The sequence below is a fragment of the Lagenorhynchus albirostris genome, chromosome 1 (genome assembly GCF_949774975.1).
Source record: "Lagenorhynchus albirostris chromosome 1, mLagAlb1.1, whole genome shotgun sequence".
NCBI lineage: Eukaryota > Metazoa > Chordata > Mammalia > Artiodactyla > Delphinidae > Lagenorhynchus > Lagenorhynchus albirostris.
In genome coordinates, this window is record NC_083095.1 from 131,817,774 (window position 1) to 131,836,010 (window position 18,237).

The 18,237-nt window shown below is 46.3% G+C and overlaps 1 protein-coding gene across 3 annotated transcripts in view; it reads left to right on the top strand.

Annotated features, from left to right (window-relative positions):
- The window catches only part of ARID3B (AT-rich interaction domain 3B), a 68,275-nt gene that overhangs the window by 20,795 nt on the left and 29,243 nt on the right, over positions 1–18,237 (top strand). For all 3 annotated transcript variants that reach the window (XM_060153806.1, XM_060153796.1, XM_060153816.1), the window contains exons 3-4: positions 11,215–11,286; positions 11,496–11,568. In XM_060153806.1, coding sequence (XP_060009789.1) covers positions 11,215–11,286; positions 11,496–11,568 — 145 coding nt within the window. The remainder of the gene's footprint in view (positions 1–11,214; positions 11,287–11,495; positions 11,569–18,237) is intronic.

The window sequence follows — 18,237 nt, forward strand, 5'->3', positions numbered from 1 at the left end:
TCTCAAATGTGGTTTGCTAATAGTTTATTAAGGATTTTACATCTGTATTCATCAGGTAGTTTTCTTGTAGTGGCATTTTTTGGCTTTGGTATCAGGGTAGTGTTGGCCTCATAAAATAAGTTTAGAAGTATTCCCTCCTCTTCAATTTTTGGGAAGAGTTTGGGAAGGATTGGTGTTTTAATTCTTTAAATGTTTGGCAGAATTTACTTGTGAAGCCATCTGTTCCAGGGCTTTTCTTTGTTGTGGGGTTTTTGATTACTGATTCAGTCTCCTTACTAGTTATAGGTCTCTTCACATTTTCTGTTTCTTCATGATTCGGTCTTGGTAGGTTGTAAGTTTCTGAGAATTATCCATTTCTTCTAGACTATCCAGTTTGCTTGCATATAATTGTTCACAGTAGTCTCTTACAATCCTTTTTATTTCTGTGGCATTGTTGTAATGTTTCCTCTTTCATTTCAATTTGTCTTCTCTTTTTTTCTTAGTTTAGCTAAAGGTTTGTCAATTTTGTTCATCTTTTCAAAAAACCAACTGTTAGTTTCGTTGATGTTTTTCTGTTCTCTGTTTTGTTTATTTCTGCTCTAATCTTTATTATTTCCTTCCTTCTGCTAACTTTGGACTTCGTTTGGTCTTCTTTTTCTAGTTCCTTGAAGTATAGTTAGGTTGTTTATTTGACATCTTTCTTGTTTTTTAATGTAGACTTTTATTACTACTTTAAACTTCTCTCCTAATACTGCTTTTGCTGCATTCCATGAGTTTTGGTATGTTGTGTTTTTGTTGCCTTTACCCGGCTTTCTATTCTGTTATCTTTTTCTTATTGATATGTAGTAGCTTTTTTGCATAGATCCTTGTCTTTGTGTTTCAAGTATTTTTCACACTTGTTGGTCTTTCAACTTAATTTTAGTTCTTTCATCAGGTAGTTTAAATTTTAAATTTTTGATGTTGCTAAATCTATTGATTTTTTTCCCTTGATGGTTTCTGTCATACTTAAAAAGGCCCTCCCATCCCCAATATTATAAAATATATATACTTATTATTTTATGGTTGTATTTTTTATATGTAGATATTACCTCCATCTTGAATTAATGGGAAGGATGTGAAGTAGGGATCAAACTCTTTTAAAAGGCAGTGTTAAATGGCTGCACAGTGTTCTGTCATGTGGATAGCACCTTCATGTGTTGCCTGTGCCCTTGTTGTCACACCTTTAGGCTATTGTAATTTTTGCTATTAAAAATACAATCGTACTATATTTCTAGTTGCTTCTTTCAGGTAGATACATAGCACAGAATTACAAGATCAGGAGAGACTAAGAAAGTAAGGCAGTTACAAGCAGGGACTTGAAGGTGCACTGCCTACATTTGATTCTCAACTTGACACTCTTGGATCACTTTGCAGCCTTCTTCAAGTCACTTCCTTGTGTCTTCCTTGTTCCTTGGTTTTCTCATCTGAAAAATGAGGGTAATAATAGTGCCCACCTCAGAGCATTGTGCTGAGGTTTTAACTGTTTAATGCACATAAAACACGGGATAGGTCCTGGCACGTGGTTAAGTATTCAGTTATTATTGGTTGTTGCTGCTGCTGTTGTTTTTATTGTGATGGGTATTTTAAGGCAAGTGACTTTCAGAAAAGGTCATGGTATTTTAATATTTCCCTATGGGAATATAGGAGATCCCATTGCCCCAATCCTTGTTATCATTGAATATTGTCATTTTTGTAAAGCTTTTCTAATTTTACGTATGAATGACGGGCTCCTCCTTTGCCAGCCTGGGAGAGGGGGTGCACTCTCCTCTGTGTATCCTCTTGAACCTCAACATTAAACTGTTTTCTTTAGGAAATGGCTTATATTGCCTTCTAGATCCCTTTTATGGAGTTGTATTTTAGAACTTGAAGTCCACCTGCTTTTCAGTATGTGATTCCCCCCCCCACCCAAATTCATCAGTTAGCCCGCAGCAGTTCTCCTAAGTTCATTCCTGTGGCTTGTTCTTCAGGTACTGATATTTATTTGAGCCCCTACCATCTGCCAGGCCTGTGCCAGGTGCACAAGCCTCACAGAGGAGCAAGTTACTGTCTCTGTATGAGAGAGACTTAGCCTGGGTGAGGCAGCGGGCAGCACAGGGGCAGCTGGCCTCAGAGTTGGAATGTGTATACCGTAGTGCTGTCCCCCAGGGTGTGGGGCTGTGGGGTTGGGAGAAGCCCTAGGAGATGCTCTCAAAGTTGTAAATGGGGCTGACTCGAAACACAAAGTGCACCTGTGTGTTCTGCCTGAGGAGACCTTCTCTGTGGAATCCCACACTTGAAAAATTTTTTTTACTTTATAAAATAATTCATCATAGCATTTTTTTTTTTTTTTCGGTACGCGAGCCTCTCACTGTTGTGGCCTCGCCCGTTGCGGAGCACAGGCTCCGGACGCGCAGGCTCAGCGGCCATGGCTCACGGGCCCAGCCACTCCTCAGCATGTGGGATCCTCCCAGACCGGGGCACGAACCCGTGTCCCCTGCATCGGCAGGCGGACTCTCAAACGCTGCGCCACCAGGGAAGCCCGGAAGAACACCTTTTTAAAAAATGCTATGATGGGGCTTCCCTGGTGGTGCGGGTTCGTGCCCCGGTCCGGGAGGATCCCACATGCCGCAGAGCGGCTGGGCCCGTGAGCCATGGCCGCTGAGCCTGCGCGTCCGGAGCCTGTGCTCTGCAACGGGAGAGGCCCACGTACCGGAAAAAAAAAAAAAGTGTCCTTCCTATACATTTAAAATATGTAGTTTGAAGAAAAAAGTTTGATGACACTTTTCTGAAGCACCAACTTCGGGCAGGTTTCTTGACTTCTCTTCTCAGACGAAGGTCAGATGAGGTGTTCTCCCGCTCAGCTCAGCTGTGGCTGAGCTGAGCTCTCCAGCTCTGGCTTTCTGAGCTCTGTGGTGTGAAGTGATGTCAGCAACCATTATGGACGTTCATGTGGTAGGTAGTTCACGGGCTGGAATAAGCAGTGCTGCCAGCTCGAATTCTGCAGATAAAAGGAGCTGGGACTTTCCTCTGTGGCGCTCAGACTTAGACTTGGCTGGGCCGCTTCACTCTTTGGCATAGAGGTGTCCTCATCACCAACAGTGCATTTTAGTTTTTCTTCCTCCTTTTGTAGAAACACCCCATTTCTGGGCAGTCTTCTTGATTATTGCATGGAGTGATTATATGCCTAGATGGAAAGGTTGGACTGCCACCCTCTCTCCCCTCCCCCACCCTTCCTCCTTTCTGCTGCTTAATCAGAAAAGTGTCCCTTGGCTCTTTCCAAGCCACCGAGTTTGAATTGATCTTTGTTGCTTGTAAGAGGTGGGGAGGCACTTTCTGGTTCCTGCTAAAGTTACCTGACAGCGGAAGGTGTGCATCTGATAATTATAACTCTAGTGCTTCCAAGGCCTGAGCGATTGAGCTAAGAGCAGTAATCCTGATCTTATCAGGAGGGTTTTGTAGTCCAACAGTGTTGCTTATAACAGTATCTGTTTTACTTCCTGGGGCTCCCCTCTCCTTTTAGGATTCTCCTATAATCCTGCCCATTACCCCCTTGTGCATGTCTCATTACCTCCTGGGATCATTTAAAACTGGGGAGAGGGCAGAGATGTTTTTCTTTTCTTCCTCCTGAGATCTGGGAATTGGACTTTTAACATTACAACATCATCAACCCGTCCAGTAGTAGGATAGTCACAAATGTGGTATAGATAATACCTACAGAGCCACAGGTGTAGCCAAAGAAAAGGTAGTTTATGTGTTGCTTATTAAAAAAATAATAACAATACTAACAACAGCACTATTCAGCCTGAATACTTTTGTTACACTTCGTATTTCAAAGTTATTAACTGATATCCATGAGCTTGGGATCAGCCCTTTGAAGTCTAGTGATTTAGCTAATGACTACTTTGAGGTTCAAGTCCCAGGAATTTGCCCAGATCCGAACCTTGGGTGGGATTCAGAATCTATTAGATTATGGAGAGTAGACGGAAAGGAAACACATGAATGTTTGTGTCTTCAGAGAACACTCAAGAATCTCTATAAAAGTTGTGGTGTGTGTGATGGTGTTCTAAGGATGGGGCAGTTTCTGAGAGGTTTCAGAATATGGGGAGCTCAAGTGAAGAGTTAGTAGCTTAGCCTCTGTGCTTTAAACCTGAAGGAAGGGGTTAACTCTTGCCTTGGGGAGGAGTGAGGAATGGGAACTAAAATTGCTTTGGACATCTGAGCTGTGCTTTAATAAGATATTCCAGGTGGTCAAGGAGTAATCCTAAAATAGCCTAGATACTTAATTGCTTTTAAAGTCAGGCGCTCCTGTCTCTGGGGAGGTACAGCTCTAAGGAATGCAGTACTGGCTCCTAAGATCTTAGAGGCGTGGTCTGGTTGGGCTTTTTTTTCAAATCCCAGTAAAAAAGCCCAAGGTACCTTTCTTGGGTCAGGAGATGCTGGTTAAATGTCTCTCTTCTCACTGGAAGTTTGGCAATAAGCCTTTGACTCTTGCTGCTGCCAGTTGCCATAACCTGGCGTCCTCCAGGGCTGTGGGATTGTTCTTGTCACCCCTGATGCAACCCCGGAGACAGTGGTCTATTTTCATTAGTGCTCAAAGACCTCCTGCTTGATCCCCTGCCCAGCGTCTCTCCATTTTCATCAGAACATACCTTTCTCACGATACGATTCAGATTCATCCTTCTCTTTCTCTTTCATCCCCTCAGTCCAGATCCGGTTGATTCTCTGACTTGGCTGCTTCTTAAGACAGTCATTTCTCCCTGGTTCTACTGCTTTCCCCACCCCCAACCCAGATTATCAGCGTGGGCTACTGCATAGCTGGCCAGCCCCAGTTCTGGCTTTCCCTCTCAAATCTTCCATACCGTTTACAAAAGTAATATGTTAACGTTGTAAATCATTACTGAGGAGCATTAAAAATATATTTTATTAAATGAAGAGTCATCTTGCTCTCTTATATGGTGATTGTGTCAGTTCACTAAATTATTCTGTAATTTCAGTGCAGTCCGAATTTTCTTTGTTGCAGGGGGTGGGGAAGAAGCCAGTGATGGGTCTTGACAAATGATTCAGACGTTAATCTAGAAAAAATAAACAGTTTTTTAAATCGTCTCTCTCTCCCTCTCCATTAGACTGTAACTTCCAAGAAGTCAGAAGTTCTTATCTGTCTTGTTCTTTTTCCCTCAGAACCTTTCACAGTATCTAGTATATACTAGTGATCAGATGTTTGTATGTGAATGGATGTAATGAAAAAATTGAAAATCCCCCATGATTCTAATCCGATTAGGGGCCTATATACATTTGTATGTGTATATTATGTATTTTCCAACAAAAATGGGTCATTAAAATCATCTAAAACACTGATTTAATCATTTATTTTTCTGTTCACAAAACATCCACCGCCTCCCCCCTCTTCACAGTTCAGAGTTTAAATTTCCTCCTGGTATTCAAGGCATTTCACAGCCCGTTTCCACGTTAACTATTCAGACTTGCATCCTCCCTGCCAAAACATGCCTTGTTTATCCCCCACTCCATGCTCATTGAGACTGTAAATCTCTCAGCCCATTCTTCCAGGCCAGCTTCATCTCCACCTCTGGGCCGCCTCCTTTCTTCCACCTCCTGGGCACTTTGTGTTTTGGTACTTTGACTTGCTCTATCTATTAAGTGCTGTGTGTGTTCAGCTTGTTTTTCCAACTCTGTGGTAAAACTCCTGGTGGTGGGAACCACTTTTTGGGGAGAGTGGGTAATTCTTCTCAGCAGCTTGCACAATGCTGTAACTGGGGTGGGTTCTCAGGAAATCAGCATTGAATGAATTTGTCCTAGGCTCTTTGCTTCTCAGGACAGAAAGGGCCCCTAGGGGCCCTCTCATCCAGTCCTATCTCATGTTGGAATCCACACCATGACATCCCAGACAGATGGTCATCTAGGGACAGGAAGCTGCCCACCTCCTGCGAAGTCCCACTCCATTATTGGGCAGTTCTGATTGTTAGAAGTCTCTTCTAATCGACCTGAAATCTTCTCCCTGTTAACTTTTGCTCAGTGACTCTAGTTCTGCCCTCTGGGGCTTTAGAGAAAAAAGGAAAAGGGGAAAAAAAAAAAAAAGACAACCCTGCTTCCTCTTCCATAAGGCAGCCTTTTAGGTTTTCAAGGATAGTGACTACATTTCCCCTTCCAGGGTTGAGTTGTTGAGGAAGCACTATTTAAATTTAGAGTAGCAGTCAGATTAGACTTTGATTTGTTGTTTTTTCAAGGCCTTTTATTTGCATGCTGGCCGTGCTAGGTGCCATATTCTTCTAGTCCCCTCAGAGGCATAACCACTTGTCTGTCTGTCTGTCTGTCTCTCTTCTGAGAGGAATGTGGGGGCTCCTCTTAGCCAGGATGTTCTGTTTTGGAGGTAGTGGTAAAAGGTTAGCAGTTTTTGTTTTTTTTTTTTTCTTTGCTGTACACGGACCTCTCACTGTTGTGGCCTCTCCCGTTGTGGAGCACAGGCTCCGGACGCGCAGGCTCAGTGGCCATGGCTCACGGGCCCAGCCGCTCTGCGGCATGTGGGATCTTCCCGGACCGGGGCACAAACCCGTGTCCCCTGCATTGGCAGGCGGACTCTCAACCACTACGCCACCAGGGAAGCCCAAAGATTAGCAGTTCTTATTCCAGTACCCCCAGTAGCCCCAGATAAGTCTCCTGGGCAGATGCTGTGTGAGGGCTGGTTTTCTGTTGGCTGCACCTCCCAGATGAAGCCAGTGAGAAAAATCAAGGAGCAAAAGAATCTCCCATTGATAGAGCCGTCCAAGGCCAAGACTTGGCATTTGTAGACATTCTGTGTACAGAGGACATTATTCTTCTTTTCCTCCCTTTCTCCCTTCCTGATGTCCCCACCCAGAACACTCTCTACTGTTCTTTCCACCCACGAGGCAAGGTGGTGTAACAGAGAGCCAGGCAGACCTGGGTTTTAATGCTGACGCTACCACTTGGGAGCTCTGAGACTGTAGGAAACGTAACTAACCTACTCTTTGAGCCTTTGTTTTCCTGTCTCCAAATAAGCACCTCTACATTGTAGAATTAAGGGAGAAAATGTTGGTAAGCTCCCAGTCTAGTCCTTGTTACACAGAAGATGCACAAACACTAGCTTCCTGCTCCGCTTTCTTCTTTCCCCAGCCTTCTTTCACTACCAATTTTGAGAGATTTACAGGCAAAACACCCGGTGGCCTCCCTGGGGAAAATGAGCTGAATGTGGGTATGGTAGCCAAGCTAGCCGTGGGTGGGTATTTGGGAACAAACTGTCAGTTTCCTGTGAGCTCCTGGTGAGATCAAAGCCGTTAAATCTAGCTCTCAAGCAGGAGAGGCTGAGAAGGTCGTAAATGGCAGTGAGCGGCCGCTCTGGCTACTGTTGATCCCACACGTTTCTCGGCTGTTGAATGCTGCTGCCTGCTGCCCACAGGGAACAAAGCCTCTTCCCCCGGCTGGTGGACTTGCACGTGGCAACCCTTCAACTGAAACGCTTGTCTTGGGGACCCCTCTTGATCTCTAAACTGTTGAGTGGGGTGCGTTTTCCCCACACTTGCTTCTACCACTCCCTCCTTTCCTCCACCACTACAGTCTCAATCAGGCACATTCTACATTCAAGAAATTCAGTCATTTCTGAGCTGATAACTTTCTAGCAGGCACACCCACACCCCGCTGATAGGCCAAGAAACCTGCACATAAACTTGAAGTGCATAAGTGAGCTGTGTTTTATAGCAGTTGATCAGAGTTAAGAGCCAAGAAAATAACTGCTGAAGCCTGTAATCCTCCCAATGAAAGGAGGAGGGGAAAATAGGAGTTGTGGGGTTGGAGGTCCCATGGGGGAGCCCATTCCTGTCTCTGAGCAGATGTGTCAGTGCTTTTTGTGTGCTGGGGGCTGGGGATACCCTGACAGGATGCTTACAGACTGGGGACACAAGCAGGGGCACAATAACCGAACATGAGGTGACACAGCCCAGAGAAGAAAGACACTGGTGGGCAGAGAGGCTGCACGGAGGAAACAGCATTCCAGCTAGACGGGGAAGGGTGCACAGGGCTTAGGAACTACTCTCACCTCAGCCAGAAGATCCTGTGAATCAGGGTTGAAGTTTAATTGCCTCAAAACAAAGTAATGCAAAGAGAGTGGACATTTCCCCATCAGCCCCATCTGAATGTTTTAAATTGTATAATGGCCCAATTTTGCCTTGGACAAAAGAAAACACCTCCGCTCCTGGGCAGCTCTTTTCCTGTGTTTTCTTTAAATAGTAGCTGACACTCCTATCTGTGTAATGGGTCAAACAGTGGAATTGCTCAAAGAATGTAGTGTCCTATTTCCGTCCTGTTCTGACAAGTCTCCCTGTCCTCTGTGGTCACTGACGTACTGCGTGTCAAGCTAAAATCCTGTCTCTAAGCAGATTTTGAATCTGAGTGGTTCTTACTTAGTGGGCTGTGGCTAGTGCACGGTCTGACCATCCCACTGCTCGGACTCTGCTGAGATTTGGGCAGAGCTGGTGAAAGCCACGGGGCCAAGACGACCCCCATCCCCGTCCTACAAGGCATTCTCCTCTGTTCTGGAGCTGAGCCCTCACACTCGGGTGTTTATTTTCACACGTAGGCATACCCGTGGTGGCACTGGCACTGGCGTGCTTGTTTTTACACTCCCTTACTGCTGTGGAAAGCCCTGTCTGAGATTCTAGGCTGTGGATTCCATCCTCCCCACCCAACTGAGTGTTAAATAGTTTCTGAGTGAGCATTCAGAATGCCTAGAAGTTACTGTGATTAGGAAAAAACTGTTTTCATCCCTCTTGGTGACCGATAAAGAATCCTCCTGTGAACAGAATCAGCTTCAGATCTCCAGCTAGAGAGTTGGGAATTGAGCTGCCACAGTAAACAGCTGACATAACAGAAGCAGCAATGATCCCCCATTAAATGTCTTTCAGCTGATAGGGGCCCCAGGGATAATTGACTTTCCAGCAGGAATTACTGGCTCAAACAAAATCACTGGGCATTAGGGTGACCTACTGCAGCCTTTGAAAGGGGACTGTAACTCTGTCTGGTTTTGCTGAGCTGACAGGCATAATTCATCTTGATTATTCATTGTGCTAGTTGCCAGCAGATGACACCAGATTTCTGTTGACTGTAATTACAACGTGGGGGTGGGTTTTAGCTTTTTTTTTTTAAATAGTGTTCCTCCTGCTTGGTTGTTGGCCTCCCTGAGCTGAAGGTGCTATAGGAAGATTTCTACAGCATCTTCCTGGGGAGATGATGTGTGCACAGTCAGATAGCATTTCCTGAGCGCTTCCGTACACACGTCTTTTACTAGATAAGCAGGGAAACAATTTGATGTAGCCTGTTTCATGTCAGCTGACAGGGTGTCACTTCTCTTGGTTATACTTACCTCTGTGCGCTAAATTGCTGCTCTCAGAAACTGGGTCTACATCTCAGAGCCCACTTTGAGTAGGGGAAGCAAAGTATGGCCCCAGAATTTAACTGAATAACCTCCTGCTTTCAGGCAAGCTTTACTAAAGAGACAGGATGGAATTAGAGCACACTTTCATTTACTGGCATGATTTTACGAGATCCTTAAGCAATCCAAAGAATGTCCTCCCAAGAAACCTGCTCCCCAACCCCAGATGTCTCTCCCCAGCCACTTACACACCCCAGCCAGCTGGGTAGCACACGTGTGTGCTTGTGCCTATGGGCACCTTCGCTCCTGGGGGAGAAATGAGAGAGTGATGGTCTCAGTGTGTCCATTCCCATCCCTGGGTCCTCCACTGACAGGTGGGATGAGGTGAACAGGCGACTTCTGCTCTGACATTTCATACTGCCCACTAGCAGAGGGCCTTTTGGACTCTTCTGTATGATATATATGTCTGTTTTTTGTTGTTGTTGTTGTTGTTGTTTTTTGTGGTACGCGGGCCTCTTACTGTTGTGGCCTCTCCCATTGCGGAGCACGGGCTCCGGACAGGCAGGCTCAGCGGCCATGGCTTACGGGCCTAGCCTCTCTGAGGCATGTGGGATCTTCCCGGACCGGGGCACGAACCCGTATCCCCTGCATCGGCAGGCGGACTCTCAACCACTGCGCCACCAGGGAAGCCCTGTCTGTATATTTTTTAAAGAGCTGCTTAATTGGTTCAAAAAAAAGGTTAATGCCTTTTAACAGTGATTATAGTTCATCAGGTGTTCACTGGAGCCTTATAAGTGTCAGGCAGTGTGCTGCGTGCTAAAGGTACAAAGATGAATAAGACACTGCTCTCAAGGAGCCTACAATATGTGGGGATGACAAATAATTCCAAAATAATATGTGAAATTCTAAGCTCGAAATGTACAGAGAGCTTCCAGAGTACTTGTGCAGCTGGGTGTGAAGGGAAGGCTTCCCATAGAAGATGATGCCTGATTTGAGAAATAAGAGTTACCCAGCTGAATAAAAGTGGGAAGCAGATTTCAAGAACATAAACAAAAGCATATTTGCCATTTCCTCCTGTTCAGTTGAATGGTGTTGGTTTGACCTAATCAAGTGAATTAGGTTTAGGTTTTCATTACTTCTCTAATGAAAATGAACTTCACCCTAGTGTCACAGAGTCTCTGTGCCTTGGGAATAGTCTCAGGCCCTGAGGGCCCTCATAGCACTAGGCAGTTCTAATCACTAGAGTTAGGGTTTCTGGTGGTGAGGCTTGGCTGAGAGACCACAGGATCTTTGAGATCTTCGAGATCTTCGAGATCTTTGTCTTGCTCCCTTTGACCCTTTATCTTCCACTTAGAGTGTTGTGTGGGAGGCCAGGCTAGGTATCTTCACAACATGCCATATAATATACAAACACATCATAAAACATACAAACATATGCCATATAGAACCTGCAGGAAAGTGGTACATCTCAGAGTGATGGCTCCCAGAAGATGAGCTAGGTTTGAGCAGGTTCTCAGAAAACTGGGCCTTTGTGTCCTCCTTCTCCAGGATTATCAGGTATAAGTAACACCCACCCACCTCCAACAAATGGAGAGGATTCTTCCACATGACTCCCTCTGGTTTTGGAACCATAATTGAAAGCATAAAAACAAGATGTTCCTGTTAGGGTGGCAGGGACAGTTACTCGAGCCATCAGTCTTTCAGTGTGAGCCAGGAAAGCACAGTTGCTAAGGGTCCTCATCTGCACCCTAAACGATTGCCTTCCCCTCTCTCACTCTCTTCCTACTCTCTTCTGAACGCTGTGCTTTGTTCCCCTTTAGAATGGTGGTTTGGCCTGGAGTGATGATGCAGATGGAGGCCGGGGAAGAGAGATCTCCCGTGATTTTGCCAAGGTCTGTAATGTTTCCTTTGTGATAACGAAAGGGGCAGTTCTGCAGTGGGTCGTTGTATCTGATCCCCAAGGAATAAGGATAGAAGTGGCCTATGAGTCACATTTGTAGTCATTCAGATGGTTGTGTATCACTGGTGTAAGACTTCCTGCATAAGATGGAATTTTTCATTGTGGTGTTTTTTTTCTCCCCTGGGGGCTTTGGGATTGCAGCTGTACGAACTGGACAGTGATCCAGAAAGGAAAGAGTTCCTGGATGACCTGTTCGTCTTTATGCAGAAGAGAGGTGAGTGTTCAGTCTACTCATCGTTTCAATTCACTGAATATTTATAGAGTGCCTACTGTGTGCAGGTCACTGTTAGCCATCCTCCCTGCAGAGTGCCAGCATCTTAGCCCAGGAGGACGAGAGCCATTTACTGCCAGTCGGTCCCATACTTATCAGAATAACTGACAACCAGGTTGAAGGGGGCAAAGAGGGCCTGGGTAGAAAATGAATGGAATGATCATCCAGATTTGGTCCTGCTTTATTTTTGTCACTGTTCTGATTAACTGGTGTCTGGAGTCATTTCAAATTCAATTATACTTTTTTCTTAGCTTATAGCAGTCCTGGACATCACTTAAACTGGTATACGGGGCTTCCTGCTGTTGCGTCTAGCTTAACAGAGTCTTAGGAGGGCCAGTGAAAGAATAGAGGCCCTTCAGGATTTGTTGGGAGGATCTGAAATGATCCACGAAAAGGAAAAGCTAACTCTTTTTTTCTTATCCATTAGCTCTTTGATTTTTGCATTCACTGGCTTGGTTGGGGTGTTCCTGCAGTTTAAGTATAGGGCACATGGGCACCTGCCTTAAAATGCACCTTCCCACTTCCCTGTCCTTCTCTCCTTCTCACTCTTACCCACCCACCCACCCCCAGCCATCTCCACTTTGGACGATGGCATGTCTGAGTCTTGAGCCCAGTGACTCAACTTCCTGGCTTTGTATCCTGTCACAGCAATGGGTTCACCAGCTGAGTCAGCCCTCAGGAAGCATGGGCAGAACCCCAGCCTCTCTAGGAGATGATCCTCTGCAACCTGTGTAGCTCCATCTTCTTCACCTCAGGACAAAGCTGTAAGGGAGAGCTGCTCCTGCCAGCATGTTCCCTGGGATCCTGCCTGATCATGTATCCCTTGGTTTCTATGTCAGCTCCTCTATTGAGACCTGGGAATGAAATCCTCCTCTTTATCCTGGGCTGAGCTATAATGACAGCCCCCAGCAACTAAATATGCTGAGTTAACTCCTCTCCCTCCCTCTTCCTCTCCCCACCAGCCCCATCCCTCTTTCTCTCCCCCTCCTTCCCCTTCCTTTACCTTCCAAAGCCTTATTGCCTTCTTAGTAGCGCGCCTATTATTGCTGGTTTGCTTACAAAGGCAGTCGAAAGTTTTGAGTCTCCATTTCCCCCCATCCCCAAGCCTATCAAAGCAGTCTAAGCAGCTCTAATTAGTTTACTCCTCCAACTGTTATCTGGAGCTGCATGTGTCAGTAAAAAACAAGAATATAATCCTGAAAGATAATGTAACTGGCAGCAATGAAACTCCCTGGTTGCCCTGAGAGAGAGAAATCCACTTAATACTTTGGTCTCCCCCTCCAATTACCTTTTAATTATTTACAAGCTCCACAAGCCCAGCTGGTGCAAACCCGGGAGCTGATCTCATCTCAGAGGGGCTGCTATAACAATATAGATTTTAATCAGCAGTGTGGCTCCACTGCTTTATAGTCTATTGATACTTTATGGTTTTTCTCCCTTCCCAAAAGGATTTTTAGTTATGTCAGCCTAGCCAAGAGTGAAGATCAGTAATTGTTTGTTTACTTCTATATGTCCCCACTAGACGAGGCGCTCCTTGAGGACAGCCACTTTGTCATTTCTCCAAGTCCCCAGTGCTAGCACAGGGCCAGACCTGGAGGCGGGTGCTGCTCAGGACGTGTTTGCTGTAGGAGCAGTCCTGTTGGTTTTCCTAACTCAGCTGCCCCACGCAGGGAAGCTGAGCTTCCCCTCCCCCACCTCACTCCCACCCACAGTTAGACAGCGGCCTGTGATTGGAGGTCAGCAGTAGAGAGCAGTGTGTGCTGAGTGTCCCGCTATTGCACAGCGCTGGGGCTACCAGACTGCCATCTAGTCTATTCCACCCAAAGCAGGAGTAAGAAACTCTCTTTGATCATGTCAGTTTATGGTTATCCAGGCCCTGAGTAAATCTTTTTTCTGTCTTCAGCACTTAAGTTAGGTATTTCACTATTTGCTGGCATCAGCAGTAGAAGGGAGATAGTCAAGTCAGTTTTGCTACTTGTTAATTACTCTAGTATAAGGTTTCTCAGCTCCAGCATATTGACTTTGGGGATTGGATAGTCCTTTGTTGGGGGTGGCACCCCCCAGTCTTGAAAACCAAAAATGTCTGCAGATATTGTAAATGCCCCCTGGGGGACAAAACTGTCCCCCTGATGAGAACCACTGCCATAGAAGGATAGGAAAGAAGGTGAAGATCAAAAATTTCCTCTGCAGAGAAACTCTTCAGGGAAATCATCTTATCTCCACTCAGGTAGCAATGTTGAGGGCGGCAGGGCCCGTGTCGGGCAATAGGATGAACTCCCCGTCCGTGGCTGAGTGCCAAAGGAGTGGGTGCTGGGGCCCCATCCTAGGCTGGAGCGTAGGGACCTGAGAGTTGCTGTAGCTCCAGCATAGGGAGAGTGGAGACAGAAACGCGGGGCATGCGTGGTGTACGTGGTCCAGGCACGGCTGAAAGAACCCTTGTCTGTGGCCTGGATGAATCGGCTGGCACCAGACTGTGAAGAGCCGTGTTTGGCCAAGAAGTTAGCCCTGCTGTCTGTGACATACCTGAGTTATTGAAGTTAACGTATGAGAAGTAGCGCCAGAGCTTTCAGGAGGTTTGCTGTGGCAAACAGTGTATAGTTGGGCTGAAGAGGGAAGGCTGAGGCAGGGAGACTGTGGAGGTTGTTCCCTTTAAAATCACAGTGTTCTCCTCCCTGGAAAACTCATGGTTGATGGTCTAAAGTAGAATGGGCAGTTCAAGGGGACTGGGAGCAGTTTGCGCTTCTAACCATGGGAAGCTTGCTGTCTTTACTCTTCACAGAATGGGGAGACCAGGGGCCCCCGGACATTTGTGACTTATTTGTCGCTCCCAAATTGGAGTGTCTGGGACACTCAGGAGCCCAATCTTGTTAGCTGGCTGGGTGCAAGGAAAAGCCTCATAGACCCTGGCAGTGGGTCAGCAACTCATCCTCCAGAGCTAATATGAAGGATAAGCAGTAGATTTCAAAGGAACCACTGAAAGCAACCTGAGTTTGAAAGGCCCGGTGACGCCCACCTGGGCTGTGAGTGGGCTGGGCAGCTTTGACGTGGAAGGCTCCACTGCAGAGGAAGTGGACTGGGCTCCAAGGGTGGCACGACACAGCAGGCGGCCCCAAATGACTGCAGCTGCAGGTGATAAAACGGCTGTCCAGTGGGAGAGGGGCCCAGCCGTAATCGCTGCTTTGTGCTGGGTCTCTCTGGCTTGTTAACATGTTTGGGTGAATTGACTGCAGCAGATGGGCCTTTCAGCTCGAGGCACCTTGGTTTCTAGGCCAGACCGGGTGACTTGCACCTCGTGACCCCTCCCCCACCAGCAGAACAACCCGGCCCAGAAGGCGCCTGAGAAGAGGCCGAGGCAGTGCCCAGTCGGGCTCCCTGTGTCCTGCCTGCCTCAGGAACGGCTGCTGCAGCCTGTCGGGAGGCATGCGGAGGGGGAAAGAGCTCTGGACTGAGGAGTGTGAAGCCAGTGCTAACATCCTACCCTTCTCCACGATTCTGAGCAAATCCTTCCTCTTCTGGGGGCCACAGTTTCCTTATCTATAAAATGCGCAGGTTCAGTTAGAGTCAATCTGGAAGTTTCTTCCAAGTTCTCTGTTCTGTGTTATGTATCCCTGATTGTGTCTGTTGAGCTACAAAACAGATAATGAGCCACCCTCAATAATCAAAATAGAAGAAAAGCCCCTTGAGCAATTTTCTGTCAAAATAATTGTGTAAAAACTACCCCAGGGACCCCCAGAACCAAATGCTTCACTCCTTTCCTTGGTGAATCATGTGTTCCTTTGGCTGACTGAAGCCAAACTGAACTAAACAAATTTCCTTTGATTGTGCTTCCCCGACAAACGTTTCTGTAGAAAGATGGGTTAGATCTCAGAACACCCATGCCTCTTTTTCCTCACCTTTTGCCATGTGCACGTGCACGCACATACGTGCACGTTTTTGTGTGTGTGTGTGTAAAGCACACACACACACACCTTTCTTTGTCCAAAAAACAAAGCCAAACATTTGTAAATAAAATTCTTGGTCTAATTTAACTCACGGTGGGTGATTCCTGAAGTATCATTCCCTGGTAGATTTTCCAGGGGGTACGGAGAGGGGGTGGTGCTAGTTTGGAAGTCTCATAAGCAAAGGCTTGTAAACAATTCCATTCTTCCTTCATCACTAAGGAAGAAGAGCTTGTTCTCTTGTTCCCCAGGCAGTGAAACAGAAGTGTGGTTTCATCAAAGAGGAGGGAGATGATTTTGCTGTTAATTTTATTATTGTTACCCCATGTACTTTACAGAACCCTTTCAACCCACTATCTGATCTGCTGCTCCCCACAGCTCCAGCTCTGTGGGGTGGAGAGAGCAAAGGTTATCACGTTAGCCATGAAGAATCAGCCCGCACGTTAAATGACTCACCTGAGGCTACAGAGCCAATTTAGCACTTGGTCTCCTAATCCCCAGGCCAGGACTTTTTCTCCTCGCCTGCACTGCCCTTGAGAAACTTGGCCCCTGGCACCAGCAGCTCCATCACCTCCCGCTGGGGCAGCGGACAAGCCTCATCTCTCCTTCAGCGTTCTGAGCCCCAGAGACAGTGGCCCGCCTCCACAGGTCGGTCTCCAGTAGGGTCTGACAGCATCTAACTGATTAACACGAGGTAGAACTCTTCATGCAAGAAGAGTCTTCATCTCAGGGTAAGGCGGCTTATCTCTCAGGGAAGGGCAGATGTGACAGTTCACAGTGGCTGGCACAGAAGCTGCCATCTGTCAAGGCAGGTTGGGGTTGGGGGCACGGGAGACAGAAGCCCTAACGGTAGCATCTTGCGCATACCCGGAGTGCCCACAAGCAAGGATCTCCCCTCCAGCCCCGGTCCCAGCTCGGCACACCAGGCTAAGGACCTGCTTGGTCATGTGGAAGACAAGTTTTGTCAAGACCTCACCGGAGAACTGCCGTCCCTCCCCCACCAGTTCTGTTCAGGGCTGCAAACTGACCTTGGTTTTCCCAAATGGATTGTTGGATCTGTTTTTGATGTGTATATACAAAGAATTTACTGTGGGAAAAGGGCTTGGTCTGCCTCGAAGTGCAATTTGAGTGTTTTTCCTTCTGTTGTGTGCTTATCTATCCATCTCAGGCAAGGAAATGTTCGTGACATATATTGCTTTGCCTTTTGGTGGAGGGAGTTTCTTGTATATTCTTTGTATCTTGCTGTAAATGGTCTGTGCCATGGCCACTCTTCCTGATAGACTAAAATATGTTTGTCTTTGTCAGATAAAATAGGCTTCGGGGCTTCATATTCTAACTTTACCCACAAATGAAAGTCCAAAATGCAAATCTTTGTCTTAGGCCAGATCCTTTTCTCTCCCCAGGTGATCCAACCGCTGTTCAAGTAGTGGGTTTTTTTTTTCCCCCCCACTTTTAATAGTCATTTAAATACCTTATAACTACCCAGTTATCCATGATAATGAGAAGGGCCCCTGGTTTTTGAAAGGTGTGATTAATTTGAATAGCTCACTTTTGTCTTTAAATTCAACCTCTTCCCCTTCAAGGTCATTTATTGGTACTTCTAGCACTTCGTAAAATGGGGTTGATAGTTTTGCCTCCTTTTTTCCAAGGTGAGCCAATATTCAATAAATCGTCCTAAGGTTGGCGTAGGGAAAGTTTGAAGGGAGAGTTTGACCCAGTTACACTGTGGGAAAATCTACTAGGTCTTGAGAGGGAGGGGCATGGATTGGCAATGGAAGCTCAGACACCCATGCACTGCTCAGGCCAGAACACCCCTGAGTTGTTGCACCTCTCCCCGGCCAGCCTTCCACCCCCTCTCCTGGAGACTCGGGCCAGGTCTGTTGACCAGCAGCAGGCGAAGCAGAGATGACCCGACAGTCCACCTCCTTCTAACTCCTTAGCCTACTTCTCTGAATGTAGTTTTTATGGAAGGAAACAGCACAGCCATACCATAATTTTATTTTATTATTGGCCATAGTAGAGTACAACACTGCACATACTGTTGAACTTCACCTAAAGCAATTAGTCTGAACTAGAGTATCAAGAAGGGTAATGGGTTTAAAATTAGCCTCTCAGGTTCGATGCCTCCAGAACTCCCATGCATTGCTGGTGGGAATATAAATGGGCATAACCACTGGAAATCTGTTTGGTAATATTTACTAAAGCTAAACATATGCCAACCCTGTTACCCAGCAGTTTCCCTTCTAGGTGTATCCCCAGTAGAAATGAGAGCTTATGTTCACTGAAAGACACATGCGAGAATTTTCGTAGCCAACACCATTCATTATAGCCAAAGAGTGGAAAGAACTCAAATTTCCATTGGTAGTAGAATGTATGACTAAATGTTGGCATAGTCCTGTAGTGGAATACCACACAGCGATGACAAAGAATGAATTGCTGCTGTACCCAACTGGGATGACTCTCACAGGCCTAACGTGGCACAAAAGAAGCCAGACACAGAAGACTCTGTACTGCATTCTTCCATTTATGTAAAGTTCAAGAAAGTCACCTATAGTGATACATGTCAGGATAATAGTTACCTCCTGTCGGGGAGGGGGATAGGGGATGGATATTGATTGGGAATGGTAATGGAAGAGTTTTCTGGGGTGCTGGAAATGTTCTGTATTTTGATCTG